Source organism: Myotis brandtii, unplaced genomic scaffold, assembly GCF_000412655.1.
Source record: "Myotis brandtii unplaced genomic scaffold, ASM41265v1 scaffold11, whole genome shotgun sequence".
Taxonomy (NCBI): Eukaryota; Metazoa; Chordata; class Mammalia; order Chiroptera; family Vespertilionidae; genus Myotis; species Myotis brandtii.
In genome coordinates this window covers 70186-86455 of record NW_005353752.1, presented here as the reverse complement: position 1 = coordinate 86455, position 16270 = coordinate 70186, and the positions used below count along the sequence as shown (strand labels likewise).

The window sequence follows — 16270 nt, the reverse complement described above, 5'->3', positions numbered from 1 at the left end:
GTCGTCCATTCAACCAATCAGAGCATAATATGCTAGTGATATGCTAAGGCCACTCAACTACTCGCTATGATGTGCACTGACCACCAGGGGGCAGACAGTTGACTAGTCGACCAGTCGCTATGACATACACTGACCACCAAGGGGCAGACACTCTGACCTGTAGGTTAGCTTGCTGCTGGGGTCCGGCTGATTAGGACTGAGTGAGATGGGTTGGACATCCCCTGGAGCCCTCCCAAGGTCTCTCCTTGGCTGGCCAACCTCCCGCATCTCTCCCCGGCTCCATTTGTGCACCGTTGGGGTCCCTTGGCCTGGCCTATGCCCTCTCGCAATCCGGGTCCCCTCGAGAGATGTCAGAGCGCTGGTTTCGGCCTGATCCCACAGGCCAGGCCGAGGGACCCCACTGGTGCATGAATTCGTGCACCGGGCCTCTAGTGTTGAATAAGAGTGTGAAAGTGGGCATCCCTGTCTTGTTCCTGTTCTTAGGAGGAATGCTTTTAGTTTTTGCCCATTGAGTATGATGTTGGTTGTAAGTTTGTCATATATGACCTTTATTATGTTGAGGTATGATCTCTCTACTCCCACTTTGCTGAGAGTTTTTATCAAAAATGGGTGTTGGAGTTTGTCAAATGCTTTTTCTGCATCTTATGCATCGCAATGATCATATGATTTTTGCCTTTCAGTGTGTTTATGTGATGTATCACATTTATCGATTTGTGAATATTATAGTAGCATTGCATTCCTGGAATAAATCTCACTTTTTTGGTCATGGTGTATGATCTTTTTAATATGTTCCTAGATCCAATTTGCTAATATTTTGTTGAGGATTTTAACATCTATGTTCATCCGGGATATTGGCTTGTAATTCTCTTTCTTTGCAGTGTCTTTATCTTGTTTTGGAATTGGGATAATGCTGGCCTCGTGGAAACATCTTGGAAATGTTCCTTCCGCTTTGATTTTTTTAAATAGTTTGAGGAGGATAGGTGTTAGTTCTTTGAATATTTGGTAAAATTCCCCTGTGGAGCCATCCAGGCCAGGGCTTTTATTTGCTGTTTTTATTTTTATTTTTTTTTATTACTGCTTCAATTTCATCAGTTGTTATTGGCCTATTCAGGTTTTCTGATTCTTCCTGGTTCAGTTTTGGAAGGTTGTATTTTTCTAGGAATTTTCCATTTCATCCTGGGTGTCCAGCTTGTTGACATATAGTTGTTCATAGTATTTGCTTACAATCCTTTGTATTTCTGTGGTGTCTGTTGTTATTTTAGCTCTTTCATTTCTGATTTTATTTATTGGGGGGTTCTCTCTCTTTGAATAAGGGTGTGAAAGTGGACATTCCGTGTTTATCTTTTCAAAGAACCAGCTCTTGGTTTCATTGATTTTTTTGGTATTGTTTTTTAGTCTCTGTGTCACTTATATCTACTCTGATTTTTATTTTTTCCTTCCTTCTAGTTACTCTTGGCTTTTCTTTTGTTATGTTTCTAATTCTTTAAGTTGTAGGGTTACATAGTGTATTAGCAATTTTTCTTCTTTCTTAATTTAGGCCCGTAGAGCAATGAACTTCCCTCTCAGGACTGCTTTCACTGTGTCCCATAGATTTTAGGTTGTTGTGTGTTCATTTTCATTTGTTCCAAGGAAGTTTTTGATTTCTTCCTTTGATCTCATAGTAACCCATTCATTGTTTAATAACATGCTATTTAGCCTCATATGGTTGAATGTTTTGGGGTGTTTTTATTGTAGTTGATTTTAGTTTAATGCCATTGTGATCCGAGAAGACACTTGATATGATTTCAGTTTTCTTGAATTTGTAGAGATGAAGTTTGTGTTCTAATGTGTGGTCTATCTTTGAGAATATCCCATGTGCACTTGAGAAGAATGTCTATCCTACAGCTTTGGGGTGTAATGTTCTGTAAATGTCAGTTAAATACATCTGTACTATTGTGTTGTTTAAGTTCTCTGTTTCCTTATTGATTTTTGGTTTGGAAGAACTATCAGTGATGTCAGTGAAGTGTTAAAGTCCTCTACTATGACTGTATTGCTATTAATCTCTCCTTTATAGTTCTCCAAGAGCTTCTTTCTATATTTAGTTGCTCCTTTATTGGGTGCATATATGTTTACCATGGATATATCCTCTTGTATTGATCCCTTTAATCTTATGTAGTAACCATCTTTGTCTCTTGTTATGGCCTTTGCTTTGAAGTCTATATTGTCAGATATAAGTATTGTTACCCCTGCATTTTTTTCATTTCCATTTGCATGGAAAATATTTTTCATCCCTTCATTTTCAGTTTGTGTCAATATTTTGTTCTGATGTGGGTCTCTTGTAGACAGCATATATATGGTTCAAGTTTTCTTATCCATTCAGCTACCCTATGTCTTTTGATTGGAGCATTGAAGCCATTTATGTTTCATGTTATTATAGATAGATACTTATTTTTTGCCATTTTTATTCTTTATTCCTGTGCTCCTCTCTCTATCTCTTTCTTCTTCTTACAACAGTCACTTCAGCATTTTTTGCAGTGCTGCTTGGGTGTTAATAAACTCCTTTAGCCTTTTTTTGTCTGTGACACTCCTAATTTCACCTCCAATTTTGAATGATAGCCTTGCTCAAAAGAGTATTCTTGGATTCAGTCCCTTGATTTTCATTACTTTGTATACTTCATGCCACTCCCTTCTGGCCTGAAGTGTTTTTATTGAGAAATCAGCTGACAGTCTAATGGGAGCTCCCTTGTAGGTATCTTTCTGTCTCTCTTTTGCAGCCTTTAAGATTCCTTCTTTTTCTTTAATTTGTGCCATTTTAATTATGATTGCCTTGATGTAGGTCTTTTTGTGTTCATCTTGATTGGGACTCTGTGTTTCCTGGACTTGTGTGACCTTTTTATTCACCAGGTCTGAGAACTTTTCTGTCATTTCTTCAAACAGGTTCTCTATTCCTTGCTCTGTATCTTCTCCTTCTATACCCTGTTATGCAGATGTTGTTACATTTCATGTTGTCCCCAACCTCCCTTAAACTCTCTTCCTGCTTTTTAATTTTTTTTTCCAAATGCTACTCCAAATGAGTATTTTCTTTCTAGCTTGTCTTCTAATTCGCTGATTCAGTCTTCAGCTTCTAGTCTACTATTGAATCCTTACAGGGTATTTTTTTTTAATATTCTTATTGATTTCAGTGAAGAACAGAGAGGGAGAAGAGAGATAGAAGTATCAATAGGGATTGAGCCAGCAACCCAGGCACTCAACCACTGAAACACACCGGCCTGGCTCCTTTATTTCAGCTATGTCATTCTTCATTTCCGCTTGATTCTTACTCATTGTTTCAACATCTTTTTTCATGTTGGAGTAATTCTCATTATGTTCGTTATAATTCTCATTAAGTTGTTTGTAGTTCTTACTAAGTTGTTTGAGCACTCTTATAACTCATACTTTGAGTTCTGTATCTGACAAATTGCTTGCCTTCATTTCATTTAGTTCCTTTTCTGGTGATTCCTCCTTTTCTTTCATTTGGGGGTTGTTTCTTTGTCTCCCCATTTTAGCACTCCAGTAGTCCAGGGTACTGGGTGAGGCAGGTGCGGTCGCAGGTCAAGTCTGTGCATCTACAGGTGACTGGTCACATCGGTTCTAAGTGGTGAGTTCAATCTTCTGGTGGAAATTAGGTTTGGCTTTCCTGGTCACTGTGGAAAGTGGGTGTGTTGGGGAGCATCAGCTCACATCTACTGAGCAGGATCAGACAGTGGGGCCATTTGTCCAGGGGCAGTGATTAAGGCACAATGAATCATGGTAACAGGTCCATGCATCTGGGTGCGTGGTAGGGTCAGGTGCACCATGTCAGTGTGTTGGGGCCAGTCATCCAGGGACACTAGATTGGGCATGCTGGGTCAGCATGCTATGTCCAGGTGGGCCATGTGTCAAGGTGGCAGGGCAGGCCAGGCACTCCACAGGTGGAGGGGGCGAGATGAGCCAGGCACTGCTCAGCTGGTGCAGGGGACAGGCTGGGCTGGGTGCTGTTCTGCTATGGCACAGGGTGGGGTGGGCCAAGTGCCCTGCTCGCCAATATGGCGGGGCAGGCCCCACATACTGCTGGTCAAGGCAGCTAGGCAGTACTCTGAGGCCCACAGTTCAGGCACACCAAGCTGCTATGACTGGTCTGTGTGTCCGGGGGCTTCGGGTCCCAATAGCGGGGCCATGAGTGTCCACCTACCTGTGGTCTGTCTGTCTGTGGCTTAGGGGCATTGGAGCAGGGCTGCTTCACGTAGCCTCCTCGCAAGGAGGAGGTCCATCAGAATGGCTAGCTCTCTACTCTCAAGTGGAGAGAAGTGCCTGGCCCAGCAACACACAGCGACCTGCTGCTCTTTTACCAGGAGCACCCAACTGCCCCCCTTGAACTCCTGCTCCCACAAACAGATGCCTTCCCACACTCACACCCATGCACAATCTCCCACACACACACTCACCCACTCACACCCTCACCCTCACTCTGACCTGTCTGCACCATGTTCCATTCCATTCTTTCTCCAGGCTAGACTGACAGGCCTCTATGGTCTCCATCTTCACTCCTACTGTGCATGTGCTCATCTCCCCCTTTATAGTTCTATCCATTCACCCAGTGATCTGCAGGGAATGGACCACAGGCCTCTATGGTCTCCATCTTCACTCCTACTGTGCCATTCACCCAGTGATCTGCAGGGAATGGACTGGTGGTTTCCTGAGAGTATCTGAAGCTATACCTTCCTAGTAAAACAAGCAGGCTTCTGCTCCCTAGATTATTGTGCCAAATAATGTCTAATACCCTTTGCTCCCTTCTTTTATTAATATCTAACTGCCTATAGAATTGATGACAAAATAATGGGTGAGTGTGTAATGCAAGATCACTACTGTGTCACATGTAAAAATGCACACATATACAAAACATATTATGCTGTTGTTCATGTGGGAATTATGACTGAGTGACTGGCCCTAACTAGGGTGTGTTGGCAATTAGGCACTATTATAAGGATGAGCTAATTCTCAGAGTTAGAAACTTTAGAAATTGTTTCATAATATGGCAAATTTTTACGTGCTTTGAGAAATGAACACTAGAGAAGCATATTTGAGAGAAAACATCTGAACTATGTCTAGGTTATTCTAACATCCACAGTGGGCCTTTTTCTTGAGTCTCACCCCAGTTGCTCAAACTTTTCCATAGGGGGAATTCTGAGGATGGAGAAGAACATTCAGTTTTGAAAGCTCAAAGGTGAGGATGAAAATGTGGGCCACTCACTAAACCTGACAAGCTGGGGGCAGGCCTATGTGATGTCCTTACAAACTCAGACAGGAAAGCAACCACATAGGATGATCTCAAATTAAAACTTCCTTACTACAAGTAGTTTGTGGCAGATAGTCATGTCCTAGGACAATATTTTGCCCTAACAGAGTTCAATCTTCAACCTAACTGAACCTGTCTGTTGTCTTTTTGCATCTAAGATAACATACCTGATAACATACCTTTGAAATATCAAAGTAATCCCCTTCCCCGCCAACCCTCAAAGCACAACCTCAGCGCAGAGACCGCAAATCCCCTCATTGTTAGTATTATCATGTTAATTGTTGACTGTTCACTATCCTTTCCCCACAAATGTAAAAGAAGCATATGTCGATTAATTTACTTTTTTATCCAACCCTAGATTTTTCCTGTGTTGCTTTCTCCCACTTCCCTAATCTACCAGCAATGGATTTCATGTAACCCTCCTTATGCCTCCTCCTTTGACTGTAATGTATAAAATAAATTACAAACTGCCATTCTCCAGAGCAATTTCTCAGTTTGTTGAGATTTTGCTTACTGGTAGTTGTCATCAGTTTGGCCCAAGTAAACTCATAAAAATTCTCTACAGGTTTGGACATTCCTTACGTTGATAAAGGGCAAATTGAAAGCGCCACAGTGAGAAATTTCTTTGAAGTTTCATATTAAATCTTCGAGCTGATTTTATATTTGACTTCATAATATGTGTTTAAATATAAAAATTAATGTATTTCTCCCATCCCAAGCCTTCTGTTGCAGAGAGGGTGCGGGGGAGACCCACTTTCCTGTTCCGGACACAGTCTTGTGGGGCACTAGTTTCTCCGTTGGAAAGAAAGTGTTTTGCCAACTGTAATTGCAAAATTAAAAAATATGTATATAAAAAAAAGAAAAGAAAGTGTTTTAGGTGGCAAGAGCAGCATCTTAAAAAAAAATAAAAAGAGTCCTGGCCGGTTTGGCTCAGTGGATAGAGCGTTGGCCTGTGGACTAAAGGGTCCTGGGATCAATTCTGGTCAAGAGCACGTTCCCAAGAAGACATGGCTGGCTTACCCTCTTCTATGGCAAATGTAAGCAGCATGCTGTTGGGTCATTTAACAAATTTGCATTTTCTCTTAGTAAGATTTTAATATTTCTATCCAAAAACCAACCTCAGGAGTGTTAAGGCTGCATTACTAATGCTGCTTAACAGCCTTGAAAAGCAATCTGCTACCATCTTCACTTGCCCAGAAACATGTTGACCTGGGCATGACGTTCCCTGGCACCTCTCCATCTGCCAAGGTGATGTTTTAGTGTATACTGGGATCGTCTTTTCACCTACACTTATTTCATGAAACAATCAGCTAAGATTACTTTGACATAATAATTCAATCTAACTAATGTTAATCCCTCATATCATGAAAACGGAATGAATTTTTAGACCATCTAAATTTAAAATGTTCTCACTAACACATTTTTCCTTGTCTCTTTACAACAATCTGGGAGATAAGGAGAGCATACATTCTCATTGTCCTCATTTTGACTGCCTACAAATATGCCAGGTACTATCCTAGCTCCAACACATAATAAAATGGTGGGACTTTTAGATAACCTCACTGTGACTCATGTTTCTCAACATGAAAGGGGCTTCTAAATAGTTCCCAGACCGTGGGATCTGGGGTGCACTGAAGCAACTGCCCAGCACTTTTGTTGGTACTATAACGTCACACAGATGGAGGCTGACATAATATGTGTATTACTGATAAAGTCATGTGCAGCCTGGTTGTGAGAACAAACTGGATCATCAATGATGAGAGGGAATCATTGATCGGCAGCCTCTTGCACACCCCCTACTGGGGATTAAGCCCACAACCTGGGCATGTGCCCTTGACTGGAATCGAAACCCGGACCCTTTAGTCCACAGGCCGACACTCTGAGCAAAACCGGCCAGGACTGTTTTTATTTTTTTTAAAGATGCTGCTCTTGCCACCTAAAACACCTTCTTTTCTTTTCTTTTTTTTAATATATATATATATATTTTTAATTTTGCAATTACAGTTGGCAAAATACTTTCTTTTTGATGAAGAAACCAGTGCCACACAAGACTGTCTCTGGAACAGGAAAGTAGGTCTCCCCGCACCCTCTCTGCTCTGTGCTTTCGTCAGAAGCCTATTGTCAGGACTAAAGAGAGATTTTGGAATTTTTATCTGTACTGTACTTGTTGTCCATTCTTTTGTTACTCAAAATTTAAATTTAAATTTCCCCCAAGAACTTAATTCAGTTCCTTAAGGGCAAAGCGTCATATAATATATATTCAGCTTTTACATTAGGCTTACTAATATTTGTTGAATTATAGTAGCATAATTATAATAAGCTGACTAACACAATGAAGCCATTAGAAGATACTTGTCAGGCACTAACTCCATGATGGAAACACCAGAGAGAGGTCTTCACTCAGGCAGGGTTTACAGGGATCATTTAGTCTTATTAGCTTGAGTCAGGGTTAGTGCTCATCTACACCAGGGCCGTCATTTGGGCTCATTTGAAGAGAGGGGTGCCTACTGGGAAACTGTCCACTGTAAACACATGCAGTGAAATCCACGCTTGTTATACCACTTCTTTACTTTCACAGAATTTCAAAAGCTGGACTGAGAAATCACATCGATTGAGCTCTCACTTTGGGCCAGTCGCCATGCCCGTCAAATCACACAACACCTGATTCATTCCTCTATGAAGCAGCAATGATCTAGGCAGTGTTATGACTCACACTGGATGAAGAAACTGAGGCGCAAAGGTTTTATCCAAAATCTCACAGCTGACAAGGATCTGAACAGGCTGTCTGACCCCAGGGCTTCCTGGTCAACCACCCATTGCCTTTACTCCTCTTAATGAATAGCCATCTTTCTCAGTCTATAACCCCCAAGTGTAGGCCAGGAATGGTGCCTGTCCATCCTCACCATCACATGCCCACTACGTGGGCCCACACTGATGCCGGTGCCCCTCTTAGGCTGTGAGAGAGATGTGCTTTTCCTAAGAAAGGGTGGCTTCTCCTGATACAGAGGTCTCCTTGTTAGAGCCACCTGCCAGCCACCTACGCTTTGACCAAAAAGCCCACTTATGTTTGAGGAATCAGAGTAAAACTTTCAAATCTCAATGGCAGGTATGCAAGCTTCCATCTGTTTTATTATTAAGCATCAGTACCAAAGCTAATTTACAGCTTCAATCATGAGCCTGGGCACATTATTGGTATAAAGTGTAAATATTTGAATGCTAATTATCATAAAACAAACAGGCCACTGTGTCCAAAGCAGACAGATACTATTTCCAGAAGCCAGCAGACCCTAGCTAGAAGGCAGCTGTGTTGTCTCTGTACAGCCAATCATAGGCGTCTGGAATCATTCCTGCCTCCCCCTGCCCTAACAGCACCTGCCACCTCATTGCAGAAAGTTCTGAAAGCCAAAAGCCACCCAGAGGGGCTCACATATGTGAGTCTGTCTTTTAAATTATTTTCCATCTGCCCTGCCATGGAGGAGAAATCTTATACAGCTGAAATTATTTGCCCAGAAATTAATGCCATCATCTTCATAAAAGTATCTCACCCTTGTTCAGCTTGCGCCCATTCACTACCAGTCACCAGTCTGTGACAGTCTCCCTTCATACCCTTGCGTCTTTCAATGTCCAGCTCTGGTTCCCTTCCCTTTGAAGCACTCCAGAATTACTCAAATCCATTTCACTGCTCTGTACATTCACCCGTCCTGGGACAGGGCAACAAAGCAGTCTTCCTACCTACATAACAAACTCCTTGAGGTCATGGACCTTCACACCTGTAGCCTCTCTGGAAAGGTCAGTGAATTGCAGCTCATTCTGCCTGGCACAATCCCCTTGGTGGTTGTGCCAAGGCTAAGCTCCCTCAGGCACTGCTGAGCATGGCAGGTGTGGATTCTGGATTCTGAAGTGTAATTGGAAAGATTATCTTCTCCAGCAAACAAAAATATGGATATTAGGGAAAATGGGATGTTAGGGAATCACTTGGTCTAATCAATTTAGAGAGCTAGCCTGAAATTTGGCATCATACTTTGTGGCAGAGAAAAAAAATCTCATAAAATTTTTAGGCATGGTGCAACCCCTCCTGACTTTGTGATATAGTGGGAAAGATGGGGATATTGTAACAACATACAAGAAGGAGACCACTTAGAGCTTCAGTTTCTTTATGAAGGGGTTTGTTTTAAAGATTAAACTGAGAATGAATAATTAAAATGAGAGTAAATATGAGTTGCAAGGTAAGGACCTGTTACATAGTAGACATCTGGTACACAGCAGGGTCTGACGGGACTGCTGTTAGTTCCCTTCACCGCACTGGATGCTGACCTAACCATGCCACTGCTGGCTGCATGTGCTTGGAGCCACCCAGACACTCATGGCCTGGGCAGCACAGCAAGCGTTGCATCCTCTCCCTCCTGACCCATAAGAGCCTGTCCAGGCAGTTCCATTTGTTTTACTTTAATTTCAGTCATTCATTTCATTTACTTCAGAAATATTAATTAGGAATCTTACATGAAACAGCCTACCTTGTGCTTTTTGGAATACAAAATTGATTATATGTGGTCCAGCCTTTGAGTAGCTCATACTCTTCCCCACTGAGATCACTCAAACATCCAAATTTTAAACTAACCAGAAGCCCTGGCACACATTTTTTAAACTCTGCCTTAGCCAAGCAAGCTCATGAGATTGCTACATCCATTCTGGAGTCCAGTGGCTCCCAGTCACAGGGAGACTTGGCCTGAGCCTGGAGGAGGTGCTGGTCTTCAGGGCTCACAGCACTGGCCATGCCACTGCACTTCCAACAATGAACTGGCCATTCTGACCCCTCCCCAGCCCTGCAGGAGAACGGGGTTGCCCTCTCTTCAAGCTCTGCGGGTCCTGGGCTGACCTTTTTCTTTCTGGCTTCTGGACATTAGCTTGAGCATGGGCTGGGATCAGAGAGGGACTGAATTAAGGAGTGGACCTTCAGTGGCATGCATTTGGCAGACTGGAGGCTTTCTTTTATAAAGAAGATGAAGAAAGAAAGAATAGAAAGGGGGTCATTTGCCAAAGGAGCCCATGAGGCTGTGAAGAGAGAAGTCCAGTGGAAGTGGTGCCTTTCTCTCATGCAGACTGGACAAAGTTTTCTTGGATATGTGACAAGAGCTAATTTTAGAAAATGATTCTTGAAAGAAAATGATTCCTGAGGCTGTTATGATACATGAGTGTCTCACTGTTCACACTAAATCTTTTTTATTATTTTAATGTGAAAGTAAATACTTAGATTTAAGTCAGTTGAGACAACTTCTACACAAACTAGAACACGAGTATTTGTCACACCACAGAAAGCCTGGCCATCAGGCGCTGCAGCAGACAAGTTAATCAAAAAGTGTGAAAAATACTCTCCATTCAGGAAAACTACGAGTATTTGTCACACCACAGAAAGCCTGGCCATCAGACAAGTTAATCAAAAAATGTGAAAAATACTCTCCATTCAGGAAAACCGGCAATCAAAGCTTGTCACCCTTGGGGCTTACGAGGGACAACATTCAAATGGCAAAGCCCAGAGTGGACTTCGTTTTACCCGGAACAAAATCAGAAGGAAGTTGTATTCACCGTCAGCTGCATTGTAATGTTCATCTGAGGCAGTTCCTACACTTTATAATTTCATCTGACAACCTTGTTGGGTGTTTCCTTCCCACGTCTCGCGTGGGTCAGGGTTCAGGAACTGGAAGCAGAGCCACACACAAATGAATATGAAAAGACAAGAGATAATTTGGAAATATTGGGGGACCAGGCGAGCAAGTCCAACTCAAGGGGAAGGACTTCCTCCAGTGCTCAGGCCTCACCAAGCTTTTATTCATCTGGGATGCACCCATAGCATAGCCCTTAGGCAGGTGACCCCTGGCAACAGACAGACTAGCCCATCAGCAAGGATTTACATAATAATAAATGGGAGAGTAGTTTCAGCTACCACTGTCTGGACAAACAGAGGTGGCGCCTAGCTCCGACCTTTGCTAGGGCTTCAAAGGCACCCAGCCTTGGGGGGGCGGTGGTCTCTGTCTATGCTTATCAGATAGTGAAGGCAATAAACAGTTTCCCACACAACCTGTAACTGCCTTCTGGGAAATGTGATTTTTTTTTCCTGAACTATTTGAAGGAGAATTTAGACACTCTTTTGTATTATTTCAAATATTCATGTGAAAATGTGACTCACATCCTTGTTTGATAATTAGTATCTAAGATATGGGCACCAAAATTCTTGAGCAGATAGAACAATCAGAATAATTTCTAGTAGTAGGTCTTTTTGTTGTTGTTGTTGTTGTTGTTTTTTTGCTGTAGTCATTGCCCCAGTGTTGTCAGGCAGTTTCCCAGAGGCTTGGCTACAGACGAAGCAGAAAGTGGGAGGAGGGTGGCGATGGAGAAGTGCAGTTCAGATAGCAGAGAACATCACTTGGAATTTAAACCTGAGCACAGCCAGGTAGTACTGTTAGAATCACCATGGAGAAGAAGAGAAAGCCACACCTTACAAACTATGCATACAGTCTTGCCAGTTCTCTTCCCAAGGGAAAACTGGTAGGAACTCAGCAGCCAGTCATGGAGACCTTCCCCCTCAAAGCTCAGGTGGGCCTACAATCAGGGGGCACCTTTTCATTGGCCCCTGGAGACAGATCATTTCCCTGATGTGCCACTTATATGTCCCCGATGCTATTTATATCACACCAGCTAATGATGGGACATAGCAACAAGTATTATAGAACCACTTCGTTTAAGCTGTGTCATTATAACATTTTAGATGCACTATATTAGAGAAAAATGTGTATTTTTTTCTACTGCTTACCAAACATTTCTTCCTCTTAGGTTGTGTGGTTACTTTATGGAAAGAGGGATCAAGGCTGTGACATTGGTTGTGTCCTCCACCCGTCTCTAACCTGGATTTTTACAGCTATGTTGATGAAGGACCAGAATGCATACAATGATTTTTGTAGCATTTTGCTTGCAGAGGATTTGCTGTTGCTATGGGAGTTCATCATTTTGGAGAATGTCCCCTTCACTGGCAGCAGCAGGTCTGCAGTGACAGCAGTTGCAGGGCAGCTTTTGGATCAACTAAAAGTTGAAGCCTAATCATGAGTTGAGGCAGGATCCCACCACTTTTATTATTACTGTGGATGAGAAGCTATAAGTCTGACCTAGTGAAAATTCTCATTCTTTTCATTGTGATACTTACTCCTATATGGTACTCAGAGAGCTTTACCAATCCCACCCTTTCTACTTCCCGGCCTGGAAGATGGAGAGGACACAACCTTTCCCAGGGTCCTGGCCCCACTATCCAGCTAGGCTTTCCCTTTACTTTCTTCGTGTCTACAGACTTCCTCTCATTCTTCTTCTCCTCCCCCCCACCCCCGCCCCTGTTTCATGTCTGTCATCTCCCCATGAAAAACAGACGTCACATGTCTTGGGTTGGGAACTGGGCATTTCTCTATAATCAAGTCTATATGTCTGATACTCTGAATCTGGACATGAAATTTAGCAGGTTCACCTTCTGAGCCCGTTTCCATAGCTTTCTGACTCTGCAGAACTGGGCAGCTAAGTGTTGCCTGACATGCAAGACACAGGTCCTAACTCCAATCCCCAAAGCCTTAAGTTTCCAGTTCCTCTCCAACCTATCAAGGTTTCCTGTTTGTTTTTTCATCTATTGAAATTCTGTGCACATACCTCACCGTTTTGACTTAGTGCTTTAAGTCTCTCAAGCAAATGTTGTTGAAGAAACCTCCATTTCCCTTTCTTTAGTAATCCATCCGAATAAGCCCCCAGAGCTGTTGCAGGACAACTAGGAAAGGATGATTTCTACCAAAAGCAGACAGACTGCCTTTTAAATCAGCTACTAGAGCTTTATGGTGGTTTAATCTTTTGTCTGGTCTTTGTCCTGGGTCTTGGCATGGAGTTTCTAAAACCATTGAATTTTCCTCAATAGTAGGGGTGTCTTTGTTATGCTAATGAGTTTATTCTTAGTGGGCCCCTAGATAGCTTCAGGATGGGAGCTGGTCACCAGAAAGACCTACCCTGTGATTAAAAGGCAGGGGACTTTGGGCCAGCCTGACCTCTGGGAAGAAGAGGGGACTGGAAATTTAATTCAGTCACATGGTCAATGATTCAAGCAGTCATGCCTACATAATGGAACCCCAATAAAATCTCTGGATGCCAAGGCTCAGCGGAGGTCTGTGGTTGGTGAACATATAGATGGCCCAAGAGGATGCTGTTGCCTGACACCATGAGAAATGGATATGGAATCCCTCTCCATTTGGTAACACATGCACACCTTGAACTACATATATCCCTTACCCCCCAAACCCTGTAATCATTAGTATAGTATAACTTTCTGTTCTGTTAGTCATTCTAGTAAATGATTAAACCTGAGGGGTATTTTGGGGATCTCCAGGGTGAGAAGTGCAGGTGGCCTGGGGATATAAATTAAGGCTGATGTCTGCAGTCTTGTGGGATTGTGCTAACACTAGTGGTTAGTGTAAACTTGTGTTGCAGTGTATTCAGTTGGGGTGGAAGCAGAATAACTCTCATAAGAATGTTTTTCTGGTTTCTAATAGAAATGTGGGAATATTGGCAACAGTTTTATATCTTCAGGTTGTGCATTACAGTTTGAAGCACAATCTGCTGAATGGACAGGTTTAGAAAGATCATTTTGCAGATTCTACTCAAAGTGTGGCCCCCAGACTGTGCACATCCACAAACTGTTCTCAGTTCCTGATTGAGATATGTACAGAACTGATTGTAGGCATTTAGAAGCTTTTAAAGCACTTTGATATTGCCAAGACATTCGGGCATGGAAATATAAAAGTATTAGACTGTGACAATTTGTGAAAAAGATCCAAAGGCTCATTTAGAAAATACTGCTTCAGTTGGTATGATCAGATGGAATCAGAAATTAGTGTTAAAAGTGTGAGAGTAGCTTATCTTGTCCCCCAGTTTGAAAAGAGAAGCCAACAGTCTTTGAGTTTACTTACTAGGTACTTCTCATAAATTGTGGAAGGTCACAGCAAAGAAAAGGCTTTTTTCTGTCCTTACACTTCCCTCTTATTCCCTCAGAGACTCAGGGTGAGGGTGAAGTAGGTGGGCATTATTTGGGGCACTACTGAAGTCCACAGACACCTTGGCATAACATCCCCCTGCAGCAACAGACACTGCAGTCTTGCTTATTCAGGACCATAGGTGTATTTCTGGTATGTTCCAGGCAGCCTCCCAGGCCTGGAAGAGACATGGAAGAATCAGATATGGTTGTCACCCCCTAGAAATACACAGCAATGCTGTTGTACTGATGGGGAACATAAAAATACATTTTTGGGAGGGGGCTAGCAATCTGACTCTGTACCTAGTTAATCAGTATCCCTAATGCACATTCTTGCTAGCCGATAATTAACTCACTGCCCCTTCCTTAATTATCTGGTCTTGCAAGACCTATTTACCTAAATACTCCCATTTTACAGAGGCCATAAACCATAAACCATACACAACCCCTGGAGGGGGTTATCAGTGCTGGTGCCAGGCCAGGCCTTTAGGTGTGGTCTCACATCCCCCATCCAGACACATGGGGCTTTTTGCAAAGCCCACGAAAGGTCCGGAAGTCTCATCCATATTTGGGGGACAAAGAAAACAAAAGGTATAAAGGGAAAGCTTCCTCCATATTCAGGGGCTCAGGATTTGGAAACAGGCTCCCCTGAGTCACTGTACTAGTACATGTGAAACATCTGAAAATAAATGGGTTTATCCTGAATCTCCAAGTACTCCTGTGTATTTTTCCTTTGCCTGGTAAATTCTGTGACAGTACAATATGTGAACTTTGAGCTTTTGGCTGATAAGTAGGTGAGAGATGGCAAACTCGGCTCAACTCCTGCTTTGTTTTACTAAATTATAATTCTATAAATCCAGTTTCTGGGAGAGGTCGTTGGGATGGCTCCTATGAAGCAGCTGTCAAGGTGGGAAGACGGAGTGACCTGAGAAGGGTTTCCCAGTACACCTACTCCACCTCCTCCCTTCCAGGACAGCCAGCTGAGATGGTGGGACCCCTTTGCAGAAGTCAGGGGTTGGGGGACATATGACACCTGAATTTAGCCAAAGCTCCCCTCACTCCCCCCCCCCTCTCAAGAACCTGGTTGCTGATGCCCACTCAACCCTCTCCTACAGGAACACTGCAAGCATAGATGGTCCCCAGTGATATCTGAGCAGATGTCCACATTAGCTAACTGTAGACCTGTTTTTCAGGTTCATTCCACCACTTTGGGACACCAGCTGCTGAACCCAGAGAACTGCCATGAAACCACCCTTGAAGCAATGGAGACAACTAATGCTTTGTGGGATATTTACTTGGGGGCTCCTCTTCCTGGTGATTTTCATTTACTTCACCGACAACAACCCTGCTGAGCCCGCGCCCAGCTCCCTTGCCTTCCTGGAGACTAGGAGGCTCTTGCCCATGCAGGGGAAGCAGAGGGTCATTATGGGTGCCATGCAGGAGCCCTCCTGGCCTGAAAGCGTGAACACAAACAAGGGGCTGCTGGAGGGACACCCCATGGGGCCTCGCGACCTGCAGAAATGGGCCAAGTTGCCAGATGGGGTTGAAAATGAAGAAGAGTTCTTTTTATCCCAGATTGGGAGAAAATCCCAAAGTACCTTCTATCCAGAAGACGACGACTACTTTTTTGCTGCCGGTCAACCAGGGTCTCACAGCCACACTCAGGGGACACTGGAGTCCCTTGCCCCCAGGCACGCTGGCAGGTGGAAGGGGTGGTTGCCAGAGAGGAAAAGGCACCAGCCCCAGGGGAGCAGCCCCGCGCTGGAGGAGGGAGAGGAAGGAGACAGGCTGTACTCCTCCATGTCCAGGGCCTTCCTGCATCGGCTCTGGAAGGGCACCGTCTCCTCCAAGATGCTCAATCCGCGCCTGCAGAAAGCCATGAAGGACTACCTGGCGGCCAACAAGCACGGAGTGCGCTTCCGCGGGCG

At 43.5% G+C, this 16270-nt stretch overlaps 1 protein-coding gene across 1 annotated transcript in view; it reads left to right on the top strand.

Annotated features, from left to right (window-relative positions):
• Positions 1-16270, top strand: part of ST6GAL2 (ST6 beta-galactosamide alpha-2,6-sialyltranferase 2) — a 95546-nt gene that overhangs the window by 35556 nt on the left and 43720 nt on the right. The window contains exon 2 of the mRNA XM_005857297.2: positions 15536-16267. Coding sequence (XP_005857359.1) covers positions 15585-16267 — 683 coding nt within the window. The 5' untranslated portion in view covers positions 15536-15584. The remainder of the gene's footprint in view (positions 1-15535; positions 16268-16270) is intronic.